Genomic DNA, 17172 nt, shown 5'->3' with positions numbered 1-17172 from the left:
GACCGGGTTTTAAATCTCCCGGTTCTGATGACCAACTCGGACCGGACACTTGGCCGGTTCCCGGTCAGACCGGCCGGTCCGGTCCGAGTTTGAAAACACAGATTACTCCATCGAGGGTAAAAGTGAAATCCAAGGGTAGCATGGTCAGGAAAAAAAATCAACGTATTGCAGCCAGAAATACGTGCAACCCATTAGGGGACGAAATGACCAAACAATCCACACACTAATGGTGTTGATAGGGGACGAAAGTACTGTTCCTAACTCCATTCCCTCTTTTATTCTCTTAGGATTGGTAAGGTAAGATTTGATGGGAGTATATATACATATGGTAAGCAGTCACAAGACAAGCTCGACTCCAAACCGGAAGAAAATGGCCCAAGCTTCCAAGCTTATGGCTTCCTCTCACAGTAGTGTTCATTTCATCTCCAGCTTGAACCATCAACGTCGCCCCTCCTTAGCTGATCTCCCCAAATCCTTCCTGAAACCAGTCAAATCAAACTCCAAAATCAGCCCTTGCACAATACTGGAAAATAGCTCAGCCAGCTTCCGCCGTTCTTCGGTTGAACATATCAAATTCCTTGGCAGAGGCTGCTGCCACTTACCTATCCGAGATCCACATTTTTCAGCCTCAGCAAAGTCCTTAGAGCGAGGCGAAGGAGGACAACCCGTTCCTCCTTGGATTGAAGCAATTTTTCCTGAACAAGCTCGGCCTTACGCCCACCTAGTCCGCTTGGACAAGCCAGTTGGGACGTTTTTATTTGCATGGCCATGTATTTGGTCGCTTGCATTCACGGCGAATGCCGGCACGCTTCCTGATCTGAAGATGTTAGCATTTTTTTTCTTCGTCTCTTTCATGTCAAGAAATATTGCATGCACCATCAACGATTACTTTGATAAGGATTTCGATTCGCAGGTGATGATTTCTTTTCATTTGATTATTTGTCTTTTTTTTTTCTTTTTTTTTTGGGGGTTGGGATATGTGTAATATTGACGTTCTTAAACGGATCAAGGGACACAGGTATTTTCTTTTAGCATAAGTAGAAGGATTCTAATTCAAGATCTCTTATTTTCACAAATCACAATTTATATTTGAAATCTGTGCACTTCAGCTCGTCTAGATCTGATCAAAGTCATTCAATTGAAAATTTCTTTCAAGCTTTCTTTCTTCTTTTTTTTTTCCAATTCAAAATTGACGTTTCTAATCATGTGCCCTACATGACACTCCAATTACATGGGGAGTTAAGATTGGGATCTGTAAAAGATAAAGGAATTGTCATTAATAAATATAGAGTGCCGATAATGTACAGTTCATTTATTTATTATTACTTTTTCTTAACGTAATATTTGGGATAATAAGCATGGGTAAGAAAAAATTGCGGTTGTTAGCTTTTTCCTTGTTATTCTTTTTTGAGGTCTTAATCTATCTTTTATGGATTAATAAAGAAAAAACCCCTTTAGATTTGACAAAGCAAATGAGCTTTAACTGCTAGACTGACAAAAGGCCAAAATTAATATCGCACTCTAAATGTTCAAATGTTAGCTGCATAGATATACAAATTGTATCATGGTCAAGATAAATTTTAAAGTAAATCTTATATAGACTGACAGTATTATTCCACTAGGTTGAGCGAACCAAGGGAAGGCCGCTTGCCTCCGGCGCAATAGCGGGATTTCAAGCACTTCTTTTCCTTGCCATTCAATTGCTACTCGGTTATGGTGTTCTTTTCGCAGTAAACAAACTAAGGTTTGTGCCACCTTTACCTTGCTCTCCTATCCTAATCACATTAATTTGTGTCCCTTACTACCTACCTTCGTTCCACACCAAAATTGCAATTTTGAGTTCGTCCCAAACTTAACTCTTTAGGATTTATTACATTTACCTCCTCTAAAGTCTGACTAAATTATCCCTATCTGACGAAATTAGAGTGATGGCATCCAAATTGACCTAACAGGAGTAGTAAAATGATGAAACTATCCTCTGAAAAAACATATTAATTTACCACCCTTTAAGATTTGTAAAAATTACAAAAAGGACCGTGTAATTTGACCAGAATTCAATTTAAACCTTTTGAATAGACAACTATCTATAAGAAAAGCCCTTAATGTCATACAAGAAAATATGACAACCGAATGAAAAGAAAACAATCAGTTGCTAACTATTGAGGAATGATATATAAAAAGAGAATTTTTTTTTTTAAAAAAAACCTCATTTTCTTTCTCTTTTCCTGTTTACTGCTAATTTCGATCGCTAATGCACTCTCCTAGATCACTTCCTCCACACAATAATCATCTGTTACATTCAAATCTATAATTCAGTATGAGACCAAAAAAAAAAAAAATTAGCTAGACTTTATGATTTATTATCCACATATTTTCTTGATAAAAACATTAATGCTTCTAACACAAATTAACATTAGCAAGGCATTTGATAAACATTTTGCCATTCAAGAGATTTAACTGTAATTTGGTAAAACCACAAGCTAAACTTTGTAATTTGACTGTATGTTAGTGGAGGTAAATATAATTAATCCAAAACTCTATGTCAAATTAGCCAACTTCACTTGAGTCAAGGTTTTACACTCTCACAAGCCTCACTTTCGCACATTGTTTGGTTGAATATAAGAAAATGATAGAACTCTGGAAATGTGGATGTACAATCATAGTCAATAATGTGAATTTACAACCGAAGCTCTAAAGATTCAATGAATGAAAATAAGATTGGCTGACGCTGAAAGAGAGAGGACTTTGAAGGTTTGTGATAGACACCAAATAGCTCAAAAACTTCAAATCAAAAAATATGGAGGCTTTTAGGCATTCGAAGGAGTGGAAAATCACCTCATAGCATTCAACTCAAAAGCTAAGTACTGTTACAAACAGAAAAACAGCAAAGAGTAGGAGTGCTTTGCTTTGCCAAGTGTTCACTCAACATATACCTTGCGTTCATCTGAGCTGTCATGAATTCTCCATAGCAAATGGAATGTGTCTGAACCTTATTGAGTTAATAATTATATCCTTTTCCAAATTTAGTATTTCATAAGTCAGAATTTTAGTTTGTTGTTGCTAAAATACTAAATCTAATTGTACACGATGCTGCTCTAAGTATTTAAGTCATTTTTTCCTTCATTTATTTATTTTCAGTTTGGTGATGCATCTTCAAATTTTAGTTTTAAATTTGTCTCTTTTATTTATATGCAGCCGTCTATTATGGGTTTCATCTTTGCCGTGGATCTTTACTTACCCGCTCATGAAGAGAATAACATATTGGGTATTATATCTATAATCTATGGCTCCTACACTTTTGCACACTTAATAAATAAAAATGTTATACACACACACACACACACATTCTTTGTAGTATGTCCAAAATAACCTTGATCTCAAAATGCATGAACATCTTAAACATAACTGTTCGTTTACATGGTATATTTTGCGCACTAATCAAAATATTGCTGCCTTGTAATCAAGTACACTTTTATTATCTTAAATTCTAGTTATATGTGATAGTTCACATATAATTTGTGTACATTATAGTATACAACTATTAAATTTTTCACATTAATTTGTATATAAAACACATATTTATATAAATAATTACCCTGGCCTAGAGCCTACTAAAATCCAAACTCAGTTCACAATTAAATTAAGTCTAATATTTAGGTCCAAACTTTGTTCATCCTAACAATACATAAAGCTCAATTCGGGTCAAACAGGCTGAACTTGAGTCAACCCCATGCCATTGACAATCCTAATTGCATGATGAATGAAAGACATATAGTAGCATAGATAGATGAAATAAAAATAAAATTATGAAAATTGAAAAGACTTAAAGTAGAAAATGAATGAGAAATATATTGACAATTGACAAACCTAATATATATGTAATGTTCAAGAAAAATGAAAAGACTTCTATATATAAAGGATGGAAAGAACTTTCCGAGTGAAAAACTTTGTAAAAAAAAGAATTAGGTACAAAATGCAAGTAAAAGATTAATATGTAAATAAAGATAATGAAAAATACAAACACTTATAGTTTGAAAGGAAGAAAACAATTTGATAAGAGAAAATTTTAATATCTTAATAAAAGTTACGAAAATTAAACATACTCATAGTAAAACTATGAGGAAAAAAAATTGATGAGAGAATTTTCCTATGTAAATGAAATTCATGAAAATTAAAAGTACTCAGTCTACAAGGAAGGAAAATTTTTAGGAGAGAAAAACTTAATATCCAAATAAATAAAAAATGAAAAGACTTGTGGTATTGAGAGAAAAGACCAAAATTTGATAAGTAAAAAATTTCATATCTAAATAAAGAATTGATAAAATTCAAATAGTGACAATATAAATTTTAGGAAAAAATTTGGATGAGAAAAAATAGTTAATATATACATAAAAATTGAAAAAAAAAATAAAATATTTGTCCTATAAAAGAGAGGAAAATTTTTGATACCTAAAAATAGAAAAAATATATAAATAATTAATAAAAATAAAAAGGCTCTTAATATTTATGGAAGCAAAAGAATTTGAGGTTATTTGAAGGGTAGGATTGTCCAAAACTTTTAACAGTCAAAATGAAATATTCATCTAGGTGGAAAGTGCATATTATTCGGATTTAGGAGGGCAAAGTGCAAGTAAGTCCAACCTTCATTGGGGCATCTTGTAATTAACTCTTTATCAGATACTATTCCCATGACTTTCTAACCTCATCCCGATGAACTTTTTTCATACTTAGCCTTAATTCCAACATGCAAATCTAATTCATACTTAGCCTCATTTCCAACTGGTGGGTGTCAAACCACCAAAAATAAAATTTATATTAGACTTACTATCAAAACTGAATGAGTATAGTGGTGAGTAGGGTCGTCTCCTCAGGGAACAGGTAGGCAAATCACACAGGAAAATGGGGGGGATTTTTAGCAGTAGTACCAACTAATTAAAAAGGAATAAAAACTGAAATTTAAAGTTGATTAAGATAGCAGGAACCAAACTACACAAATAACAATTAATTAAAACAACCTAGTCAAGGAATTAATCTTGGCACCGAAGCACACAACTGATCACAGATACAAAGGACAATTCATATACTCACGAATAAACTGGTTATAGTGGTCAAGCGACGCACCCAACCACCAATCTTTCCTTAATTTTATGGTAGTCAAGAGACGCTCATAAACTACCCTCTTGTGATTAGACAACCCCAGGAATGCTCACAGGATTTAATGTAGCCACAGCATTAGGAATTAGAAAGACCCAATTCTAGATGACAAACACACATGCGGGTTTATTTAGGCTAGATTAATTATCCCCACGATCCAAATTAGACCGCTTGCGAGGCGGTGAAGTTGTCTCGTTTGCCACTAATCAAGATGTTTAAAGGCTACGCGCCAACATCCTAATTGGCTATCAATTATTTAGACAATCGAATAACAGGCCTAATTATCCAATAAATCTAAACAGTAATAACTCAGGGAAAAATAGAGAATAATCAAATACCCATGAACATATAAATCAAAAATAAAACAATTAAAACGATCTCACAGTTATGGTGCTCCAATCCTTGATTTATTCCTCAACTAGATAAAAGATTCAGCCTTGCCACATAACGACGAAGCAATTCATAGTTTTCATGAAGTTTTTGCTGAACCCAAGACGAAGTGAAAAACAATGCGGCCGCTAAGCGACTAACAATGATAAAGCAAAAGCCGAGAGAAGAAAAGTCCAAGACGAAGATGATCCCTAGTCTGTTGCTGTTTTCTTCTTTTATTCTTGCGCCGCCACCCACGTGCTTTCCCAAGTGGGATTTTTGTTGGAAAAGAATTCCCAAGTTCTTCTTCTTATTTCCCTTATTGAAGTGTTGCCAAAAAGTCCTCTTCCCATTCTATTTCCTAATCCCACGTAAGTTTTAAAGTATGGCTCCAAGGAAAGGCGGTGGCCCCAGGAATAGGACCCGCAATCCGGCTTTTTCATGCAACTCTGCATTGTCTAGCGTGGGCACGCCTTAGAAGCAAGAGTCTTCTGGATTTTGCCTCCCTTTTGTCACTTTCAACACTAATTGCCTGTAATTAACACAAATACTAATTATGAACAGAAATCCAATACTTTGCATACTAAACTGCCAAAATTAAGACCAAACACCCACAAATAAAGTGCATAATTATATTCCTATCAAATTCCCCCACACCAAGACAATGCTTGTCCTCAGGCATTTCAAACTTTAAATACACAACCCAGCGAGCAAACATTTTTGCAACAGTTGGATTCAAAACAATGGCTATTAATCAAAGCAACTATTGCCAATGTATGATTTAGATAACTGTCAAGTACTAATGACAAATTTTACGAGATAACTCTCCAACTAGCTTTTAAAACCAATGATTCTTTCAAATCCCGACTAACTAATCTAAGAATAGAAAATATCCAACCAACATTCTTTAATAACTGGTCTAACTATTAAGCAAAATCTCAACATAAAGACTCATGGATCCGCAGGCAATATAATTATTCACATACTTTCATGCTCGTATACTTTTCCTTTCTTTTTTTTTCTTTTTCATCATTTTCATTTTTTTTTGTTTCTTTTTCCTTTTTTTTTTCTTTTTCTTGAAGGAAGTGCTAAGTCTTGAGCCATTCAAGTCTTTTGACGCGAACTCCGACATCTCTCCAATGAAGGAGCCCGGTTACTCAACTTTAACCGCTTAAAGACCATATACTCATAGTTATCGCTGCTTTTTGACGCGAAAATCGACACTTTAGGTGAAGACCCCCGGTTACTAGTCAATGATAACCAGCGGAGTATAGCCGAATGTTATTCACAAATAAACACCCAAGTAAAATTAAAACCATGCAAGCCTGCTTCATTTCCTTAACATGGAGAACTAAGATTAATAGTTGAACCAGTTCACACAAAAATGTCAGAAAAATATTTACAATGCCTAGAAAAGTTAACCAAAAGAAATTGCAAGAGTCACAAAATCTCAAATATTTACCAGAGAGACATCCTAAAATGTTATCATATCATACTTAACATATTATCATCTAAAACCGTAACAATAGTTAAATTTGAAAATTTAGCCATTGCTTATCAGGGCTAACCATAAAAATCCAAAAGGCATGGTAAAGTTTTTTTTTTTATTTTTTTATTTTTTTGCAAAAGGGAAAGCAGTAAGAAGGAAAAGCTAGACTACTCCCCCCACACCTAAAGTCTACATTGTCCTCAATGTAAGAACGAAAAGTTGAAGTCAAGTGAAGAGAGCAAAAAACTTCCCTGAATGAATAAAAAACTGCAGCAAAACACCATGGTAGGGGAGGTGTCAGGGACTGGCAGCGTGGAGCCTCTGATGGTAGTGTGGTGTAGCGTTGCTTCAGATGGAAGCGGAAGTCTTCAATCCAAGCCTATGTCCCCAGAGTTTACTAGAGTTGCTGTAAGGCGTGACCACGCCTTATAAGGCAGAGTCTTCTGCCCAAGCATTTCTACGATGTTCAACAGCATCACTTATAGGGCGTGGGCATGCCTTGTAAATCCAAGTCTCCTGCCCAACACCAAAAACACTGGCAATGAAACAAAACAACCAAAAATCAACGAAAAATGAAAGAGGACTATAACAAAAAATGGAGGCCTTGGGTTGCCTCCCAAGAAGCGCCTTTCTTTAACGTCTTTGGCTAGACGACTCCTCAGTGAGCAATTAGGCATAGATATGATCTATCAAGTGTACCTCTTCCACAGTACCAATGTCTGAAACATGAACAAACGGTTTTAAACGATGACCATTAACTGTAAAACTCTTATTAGTCTCTAAACTCTGGATTTCAACCACACCATTGGGAAAAACATTGGCTACCACATATGGTCCAATCCAACGAGATTTTAACTTACCTGGCATGAATTTCAACCGTGAATTGAACAAGAGTACCTTTTGTCCTGGAGAAAAGTGTTTCGCACGCAATAGGCGGTCATGAAACTGCTTGGTACGCTCTTTGTACAAACGTGCATTGTCATATGCTTCAAGACGAATTTCCTCCAACTCCTGGAGTTGGAGCTTTCTCTCTTTGCCATCTCTATCCGCATGCAAATTGCATTGCTTGACTGCCCAGAATGCACGATGCTCAATAGCCACAGGTAAATGACACATCTTACCAAACACCAACCTATATGGGGACATTCCAATGGGCGTTTTATACGCCGTTCGATATGCCCACAAAGCATCATCCAATCGCAAGCTCCAATCCTTACGGTTGGGGTTAACCGTTTTCTCCAATATGCTCTTGATCTCTCAATTAGAGACTTCAGCTTGCCCATTGGTCTGAGGATGATATGTTGTACTCACACGATGGTGCACTCCATATTTTCTCATGAGAGCTGCAATGGTGCGATTGCAGAAATGGGTACCTTGATCACTGATGATGGCTCTCGGCACCCCGAACCTACTAAAAATGTGGGATTTGAGAAATCCTACAACAACTTGAGAATCATTAGTCCGGGTAGCCTTTGCTTCTACCCATTTCGATACATAGTCAACTGCTAACAGAATATACAAAAATTCAAAAGAGCTAGAAAAAGGTCCCATAAAGTCCATACCCCAAACATCAAACACTTCACAAAATAACATAGGCACTTGAGGCATTTCATCCCTATGAGACAAACTTCCAAATTTTTGACATTTGTCACAACTTTTACAAAATGTATAAGCATCCCGAAACAATGTTTCCCAATAAAAGCCACAATCAAGGATTTTTCTAGTAGTTCTCTTAGGTCCAAAATGGCCACCACATGCATAATTATGACAATGAGCAAGGATAGAAGGAGTTTCACTTTCAGGTACACATCTACGAATAATTTGATCAGAGCCTATTTTCCACAGATATGGCTCGTCCCAAATATAGTATCGAGAATCATGGACTATCTTATCTCTCTTACTCTTACTCATGCCAATAGGGAATTTATGACTGACCAAAAAGTTCACAATATCTGCATACCAAGGTTCCTTACCTTTGAGATAGAAGAGATGTTCATCAGGAAATACCTCAGATATGGGAACTGCTTCCTCTTCTCTTATCAACCTACTCAAATGGTCAGCTACTGAATTATCCACCCCTTTCCGATCCTTGATCTCCCAGTCAAATTCTTGCAGCAAGAGCACCCAACGAATGAGTCTTGGCTTGGACTCCCTTTTTGACAAGAGATACTTCAAAGCTGCATGATCAGAGTAAACCGTTACTTTTGACCCCAATAGATATGATCTAAATTTCTCAAAAGCGAAAACAATGGCTAGAAGCTCCTTCTCCGTGGTGGTGTAGTTGCATTGAGCTGGTGTCAATGTTTTTGACGCATAGTATATCACGTGACTACACTTCCCACTCCGCTGTCCAAGCACAGCTCCTACGGCATACTGACTGGCGTCACACATGAGCTCAAAGGATAGCTTCCAATCTGGGGGTTGGATGATTGGTGCCGTGGTCAACATACCCTTGAGTGTGTCAAAGGACAATTTGCAATCATCTCCAAAGATGAATGGCACCTCCTTTTGAAGCAGGCGAGACAATAGTTGAGCAATTTTTGAAAAATCTTTTATGAAACGCCTGTAAAAACCTGCATGGCCTAGAAAACTACGAATATCCTTGACATTAGTAGGGTAAGGTAGACTAGTGATCAAATCAATTTTAGCCTTATCTACCTCAATACCCCTTGATGAAACAACATGGCCCAAAACTATGCCTTCCTTAACCATGAAATGACATTTTTCATAATTAAGAACCAAGTTTGTTTCAATGCATCTTTTCAAAATCTTTGTTAAATGGTCTAGGCACTGATCAAAAGAATCACCGTATACTGTAAAATCATCCATGAAAATTTCAATGCAATTATCAATCATATCAGAGAAAATACTCATCATGCATCTTTGAAATGTTCCAGGAGCATTACACAAACCAAAAGGCATACGGCGATATGCAAAAGTTCCAAAAGGGCAGGTAAAAGTAGTTTTATGTTGGTCCTCTTGAGCAACAATAATTTGATAATATCCAGAGTAACCATCTAAAAAGCAAAAGAAACACTTACCTGCCAACCTCTCAAGCATTTCATCAATAAATGGGAGTGGAAAATGGTCTTTCCGAGTTGCAGCATTTAACTTCCTAAAGTCAATGCACATTCTCCACCCATTTTGCAATCTCATTGGCACTAACTCATTCTTTTCATTTTTCACCAACGTGATTCCAGTTTTCTTGGGAACAACATGGACTGGACTCACCCACTGGCTGTCAGAAATAGGAAAAATAATTCCTAATTCTAAGAGCTTGAGAATCTCCTTCATCACCACCTCCTTCATTGCAGGATTGAGCTTGCGTTGATGCTCTCTCACGGGTTTTACGTCCGACTCCAAAAGGATGTGATGCATGCAAATGGATGGATTGATGCCTTTGATGTCTGCTAACGTCCATCCAATTGCTGGTTTAAATTCCCGTAAGACCCGTAAGAGCCTCTCTTCTTGCAACGCAGTTAAATCATTGGCAATGATTACAGGCAAAGTCTTGTTATCTCCCAAGTAAGCATATTTCAAATGCTGGGGCAGTTCCTTCAATTCCACATTAGGTGCCTGTTGAACAGAAGGTAGAATCCTTTCATTAGAAGTGGGTAATGGTAGAAAAGAATTTTCAAACCTGCCTGGAAGCGGATGTAGTGAATGTAAGGACATGATAGCTTCTTTGACTTCCTCCTCCTCCATGTCGTCCACTTCCAAATTGGTCTTGCCTTGTTGCAAGACAAAGTCCAACTTGTCCCCCATGAAATTCTGTTCAAAATTCTCTTGCACAATAGTGTTAGTCATGCCAACAAAATTTACAGACTCAGTATCCTCAGGATGCTTCATTGCATCAAAAATATTAAAAGTGACCTTCTCTCCATCAAATTCCACAGATAAAGTCCCTTCATGTACATCTATTTTAGTCCTTGCTGTACTCATGAAGGGTCTACCCAAAAGAATCACTGCTGAATCAGTAGAGTATGCATCATTCATATCAACAATGTAAAAATCCACAGGAAAAATGAATTCATTGACCTTTACTAGAACATCTTCAACTAGGCCCTCAGGGTAGACATTCGACCTATCAGCTAGTTGAATGATTACCCTAGTTTCTTTGAGTGGTCCTAAATTCAAAACTTTAAAAATTGAGAGAGGCATGACATTTATTGAAGCACCTAAGTCAAGCATGCTTTTTTCAATTCTTTGATTGCCAATTATGCATGTTATAGTAAACATACCTGGATCCTTGCATTTCTGGGGCAACTTCCTTTGAAACATCGCTGAGACATTCTCCCCCACCTTCACCTTGTCATCCAGACTCAACTTATTGCGATTAGTGCATAAGCCCTTCAAAAATTTAGCATATTTAGGCAATTGCCTAATAGCATCCAATAAAGGAATATTGATCTCCACTTTCCTGAAGGTGTCCAAAATCTCTTGCTCAGATTCTTCCTTTTTGCCTCTTGTAAACCTGCCAGGAAAAGGAGGAGGAATGTCAACTTTCTTTGAGACTTCAGAGGATTATTTCTCATCTTCCTCTTCCCCCTTCCTGGGCACTTCTTCTTCTTTGGCGTGGGCACGCCTTGGAGACTGTACCTCCTTGCCACTCCGTAATTGCATTGCACTGGCATTCTCCTTGGGATTAGGAATTACTTGAGATGGTAACTTTCCTCTATTGATATTTTCCAGGTTGCTCATGGAAGTTGCCAATTGAGACATCTGTACTTCCAAATTCCTAATGCTAGCACGAGTCTCTTGTTGAAATCTGTGAGACTCCTGTTGAGATCTTTGAGCCTCTTGCTGTAATTGACTCGTGCTTTGGGCCAGTGACTTCACTATATCTTCAAGAGACATGTTTGAATTGGAAGTGGATGGTTGTTGCACTGGTGGCCGTGGCTGGAAATGTTGTTGAAAGCCAGGGGGTTTTGAAGCATAGCTAAAGTTAGGATGATTTCGCCACCCAGGATTGTAAGTGGGTGCAAAAGGATCATTCCTTCGTGGAGGTGGTCCAGAAAAATCTCCCACTATGTTGGCTTGTTCAGGTGAATCCTCCTGGAGAGTTGGACACATGTCAGTCATGTGTCCCGGAGTAGCACAGATACCACAAGTCTTCACAGATTGTAATTGCCCCCTTGCCATTTGACGTATCAGAGAGGTAAGCTCAGATAGTTTACCCTCTAAGTCAGAGTGATTCACTTCATTGACCCTTCTTATTGCTCCCTCAGCTCTCACTCCAAATTGTTGGGAATTTTCAGCCATGGTGGAGATCAATAATGTGGCTTCGTCTGTGGTCTTGTTAACCAGAGCACCGCCACTGGCTGCATCTAACATGCTCCTATCCATGGGTGATAATCCCTCGTAGAAATATTGTATTAAGAGCTGATCAGGGATTTGATGATGCGGGCAGCTGGCACACAGTTGTTTAAAGCGCTCCCAGTACTCATATAGAACTTCCCCATTTGCCTGCCTAACTCCACATATTTCTTTCCTTATATTGGCGGCTCTAGAGGCAGGGAAAAATTTCTCGAGGAATCTTCTTTTCAATTCTTCCCACGTAGTGATGGATCCAGATGGCAGGTAAAATAACCAATCTTTAGCCTTATCCGCCAAAGAGAAAGGGAAGGCTCTCAATTTGATGTGGTCCTCAGTGACTCCTTGAGGTTTCATTGTGGAGCACACCACATGAAATTCCTTCAAGTGTTTATGTGGGTCTTCACCTGCAATACCACGAAAAGTAGGAAGTAAGTGAATAAGACCAGATTTAAGCTCAAATGCCTCTTCCGTGTTAGGAAATGTAATGCATAATGGCTGCTGGTTCACGTTAGGAGTTGCCAACTCCCTCAAAGTTCTTGGGGCTGCCATTGCTACTCGGGGAATATGCACTTCTTCTTTTTCAGATTCACTTGATGAATCACTGGAAACAAACTCTTGCTTAGATTCTGAAGGTGACGTTGAATCTTGTTGCTTACGCAACTTTGCCTCCTTGGTCAACCTTCTTGCAGTCTTCTCAATCTCTGGATCAAATTCTAATTCTCCTGTACGAGAAGATCGAGGCATAAAATAAAATAAATAAAAATAAAAATAGAAATAAAAACTAAAGCCTGTGCAATAAGTCACTTAAAACACCAGTTCCCCGGCAACGGCGCCAAAATTTGGTGGGTGTCAAACCACCAAAAATAAAATTTATATTAGACCTACTACCAAAACTGAATGAGTATAGTGGTGAGTAGGGTCGTCTCCTCAGGGAACAGGTAGGCAAATCACACAGGAAAATGGGGGGGGGGATTTTTAGCAGTAGTACCAACTAATTAAAAAGGAATAAAAACTGAAATTTAAAGTTGATTAAGATAGCAGGAACCAAACTACACAAATAACAATTAATTAAAACAACCTAGTCAAGGAATTAATCTTGGCACCGAAGCACACAACTGATCACAGATACAAGGGACAATTCATATACTCACGAATAAACTGGTTATAGTGGTCAAGCGACGCACCCAACCACCAATCTTTCCTTAATTTTATGGTAGTCAAGAGACGCTCATAAACTACCCTCTTGTGATTAGACAACCCCAGGAATGCTCACAGGATTTAATGTAGCCACAGCATTAGGAATTAGAAAGACCCAATTCTAGATGACAAACACACATGCGGGTTTATTTAGGCTAGATTAATTATCCCCACGATCCAAATTAGACCGCTTGCGAGGCGGTGAAGTTGTCTCGTTTGCCACTAATCAAGATGTTTAAAGGCTACGCGCCAACATCCTAATTGGCTATCAATTATTTAGACAATCGAATAACAGGCCTAATTATCCAATAAATCTAAACAGTAATAACTCAGGGAAAAATAGAGAATAATCAAATACCCATGAACATATAAATCAAAAATAAAACAATTAAAACGATCTCACAGTTATGGTGCTCCAATCCTTGATTTATTCCTCAACTAGATAAAAGATTCAGCCTTGCCACATAACGACGAAGCAATTCATAGTTTTCATGAAGTTTTTGCTGAACCCAAGACGAAGTGAAAAACAATGCGGCCGCTAAGCCACTCACAATGATAAAGCAAAAGCCGAGAGAAGAAAAATCCAAGACCAAGTGCGAAAACGAAAAGGTCTCCCGACGTCTGACGGCTAGGGAACAAAAATAAGAAAACTAGAGCTAATCTCCCCAAATCACAAAACGTCAATCCCCTTTTCTTTTGGTCTTTTTCGCCTTTTGTAGCCGCCAGTCGTCTTCAAAGGGTTAGGAGGCCCACAACTTTTGTTTCAAGGTTCCAATCCAGTGCTTCGGGTTCACGTGGACCATGGTCCGTCTTTCGGTTTCGTCCACCTTCTAAGGCGTGGCCACGCCTTAGAGGCAAGAGTCTTCTGGATTTTGTCTCCCTTTCGTCACTTTCAACACTAATTGCCTGTAATTAACACAAATACTAATTATGAGCAGAAATCCAATACTTTGTATACTAGACTGCCAAAATTAAGACCAAATAACCACAAATAAAATGCATAATTATATCCCTATCACCAACATGCAAATATATTACTGCAGCCTCAAGCCTATCTGGGTCTGACGGTCAGTTGGGGCGCAGCATACTCATGGGCTGCTGTTAAAGGAAGTCTTGAGCCTGCTATTGTCTTCCCACTCGTCCTTGCCTTCTTCTTTTGGACTCTGGAATTTGATACAATATATGCACATCAGGTAGAGCGATTCTTCTGCTAATTTGGTATTCTATCCATTTATGAACTATGAAAAAAATAAATTTAACGTGGAACTTTTTCTGTTTTCTCTAACAAAATAAAATTCTGGAGACTTGTGTTCTCATGGAAAGGTATCTAATATTCCGTAACGGGGGAAACACATTTTTGAAAAATCCTTTTTTGGTCCCTCACGTATAAAATAGAGCAAATTGTCCGTCAAAGTGTACCTCATTTTTTATCCCAAATCCCCTTTTTGGCAATTTTCCGATTTAAAAGTACACACCAAAATTATGTGCCAATAATTTCAGGGGTAAAGAAAAGCCAAAGAAAGATTTTAGTCCCGGTTTCTTTCCCTTTGTAACATGTTTCAAAGATTTTAGGCCTTTTCTCCCCCCCTTGAATAACAAATACAAACTGTTTCCTTCCACCCAACTTTTTAAATCCCATCCTTCCCCTGCTAAGAAAAGGACAAAAAAAAAAAAGATTAACAAGGTCCCTAATAAAAAACATGTACCAATGATTGCTGCAGGACAAAGAAGATGATGTGAAGGTGGGCATCAAGTCTACAGCTTTGCTATTTGGTGATTCAACAAAACTGTGGATTTCTGGTTTTGCAGCGGCATCCATTGTTAGTCTTGCTCTAACCGGATTTAATGCTAACATTGGTATTTACTTCTACTTATTCTGTCTTTACCCGAGAATTCTTTAATATAACCGTGCTCAATGACGCCTGTTTCTTTTTGTTTTTTGGGAGATTTTGATTTATGGATCGACCTTCTTTTGGACCACCGTGGTAGCACATAGTTTACTGCACATGTAACTCTGACTTGTGTAGAGTAATAAGAAATAATGTGTACAACGTTTATGCCTAAACTACTCGTACAATACAAAAACTAGCCTTAAACATTTCCTGCATATTATAATTGCTAACCTTGATGTTAGATCACAGATGGTATCCCAAAGACAACATTAGATAGAATTACTCGAATTCTCCATTTTTCTTCATTCATATTTTTCTGTTCCATTTCCCTATTTAATTTCAAGTGTGGCAGGATGGCCATTCTATGGATTGTTGGCTGCTGCTTCTGGTCATCTTGCTTGGCAAATTTGGGATGTTGACTTATCAAATCCTGCTGATTGCTCCAGAAAGTGAGTATTTATGTCAAGAAAATAAAGTTCGAATTCTCTGCTTATTTGTTTTTTGCGTAATTATTGCCCTCAGCAAATTATACTGGGCTCATCCTCTTAGGCAAAGGAATATACATCTTCAACACATTATTCTCTCTTTCGGCTGCATAGAACATACCAACACAGTGTTTTTGTGTGATAAGCAGCAACGTTAATTTTACTAAGGTTCAAGGAGGATAAGGTTGTACTTTTGGAGGGGCAGGAAATTTAGTTGTATTAATTTCATTATCCTTAACCTATTCTTGGTAGTGCTCATGGATTAGGGCTTCAAGGTGAATCCAACAAGTTTCCTGCACAAGACATATGCTCAAATATCCGTTGGCATGGAACATTTTGTTTTAAAAACTGAAATTCCCCACCATTGTTCTAGCATTTTATAGCATCGTATATAGAACCATTGTTTGCATTTTTACAATTAATGTTTCAACTATGATGCTATTATCTAACCAATGCACTCGTTCATTCCATTAGACCAAGGCTTGTGTGTTTATTTAGGTATATCATTTGATTTCCCTATTATCATATGTTAATCATAGATCTTAGGATTGTTGAAATAAAAATAAACAAGGAAATAATTACAAAATCCTTTGAACAACTCTGATTCTTCATCTAAAGTACTTTTTGGTATAAATGTATTGCTTCCAACCAAATGGAACCTTAATCATTTCCAGAAACAAGGACTAGAGACACGCCACACTCCATCAAAAGTCTACACTTGCCACATATATGTGATAAATAAATAAAATGTATCTTTATAATATGTTAATTAAGTTTGTTATTCTCTTGGCACTCTACAGATTTGTATCAAATATATGGTTTGGTGCTATTGTCTTTGGTGCGATCTTATGTGGAAGACTCTTCTCATAGAGGTACGTACAACCATCAAATACATTATTGCATTTATTCTCTGCTTTTTTTTTGTTGTTGTTGTTGTTTTATTACAATAGCATTTTTTGGTGATCGATGAACAATAAAAAGATGGTTGAAAAATGTATTTAACAAATAAGGAGTTTTTTTTCCAAATAATAGTTTCCAAACGTGTTGAACTTTTTCTGAGTGTGTGTGTGTGTCTCTCTCTCTGTTTTTTTTTTTTTTTTGGTTTGAACTTCTTTTTCTGTTGGTTTTCCTTTTCACAAGGTTTGTTTTATCTAACTTTTTGCACGGCAAATTTGACAATGTCTAGCCCTTAAATTTCACTAATTTTTCCTATGCACTATTTGATTTTGCGGGCAAAGAAAATACAAATTTACCATAGCACAAGGGAGAT

At 37.3% G+C, this 17172-nt stretch overlaps 1 protein-coding gene across 1 annotated transcript; it reads left to right on the top strand.

Annotated features, from left to right (window-relative positions):
• Positions 1-370: 370 nt before the first annotated feature.
• LOC113769424 (4-hydroxybenzoate geranyltransferase 2-like) lies at positions 371-16772 on the top strand. Its single transcript, XM_027313870.1, has 7 exons — positions 371-913; positions 1623-1744; positions 3196-3265; positions 14569-14718; positions 15247-15382; positions 15770-15866; positions 16703-16772. Exons 1-7 carry the CDS (start codon positions 371-373, stop codon positions 16770-16772), a joined length of 1188 nt encoding a protein of 395 aa, XP_027169671.1.
• Positions 16773-17172: the final 400 nt, after the last annotated feature.

The sequence above is a fragment of the Coffea eugenioides genome, chromosome 4 (genome assembly GCF_003713205.1).
Source record: "Coffea eugenioides isolate CCC68of chromosome 4, Ceug_1.0, whole genome shotgun sequence".
NCBI classification, from domain to species: Eukaryota; Viridiplantae; Streptophyta; class Magnoliopsida; order Gentianales; family Rubiaceae; genus Coffea; species Coffea eugenioides.
This window is presented reverse-complemented; position numbering and strand designations above follow the sequence as displayed.

Excerpts from the sequence above, each read along its gene's own strand:
- LOC113769424 (XM_027313870.1), top strand. The coding sequence starts at position 371 with ATGGCCCAAGCTTCCAAGCTTATGGCTTCCTCTCACAGTAGTGTTCAT. Across the intron at positions 3,266-14,568 it reads TGAAGAGAATAACATATTGG|CCTCAAGCCTATCTGGGTCT; the intron begins GTATTATATCTA and ends ATATTACTGCAG. Across the intron at positions 15,867-16,702 it reads CCTGCTGATTGCTCCAGAAA|ATTTGTATCAAATATATGGT; the intron begins GTGAGTATTTAT and ends GGCACTCTACAG.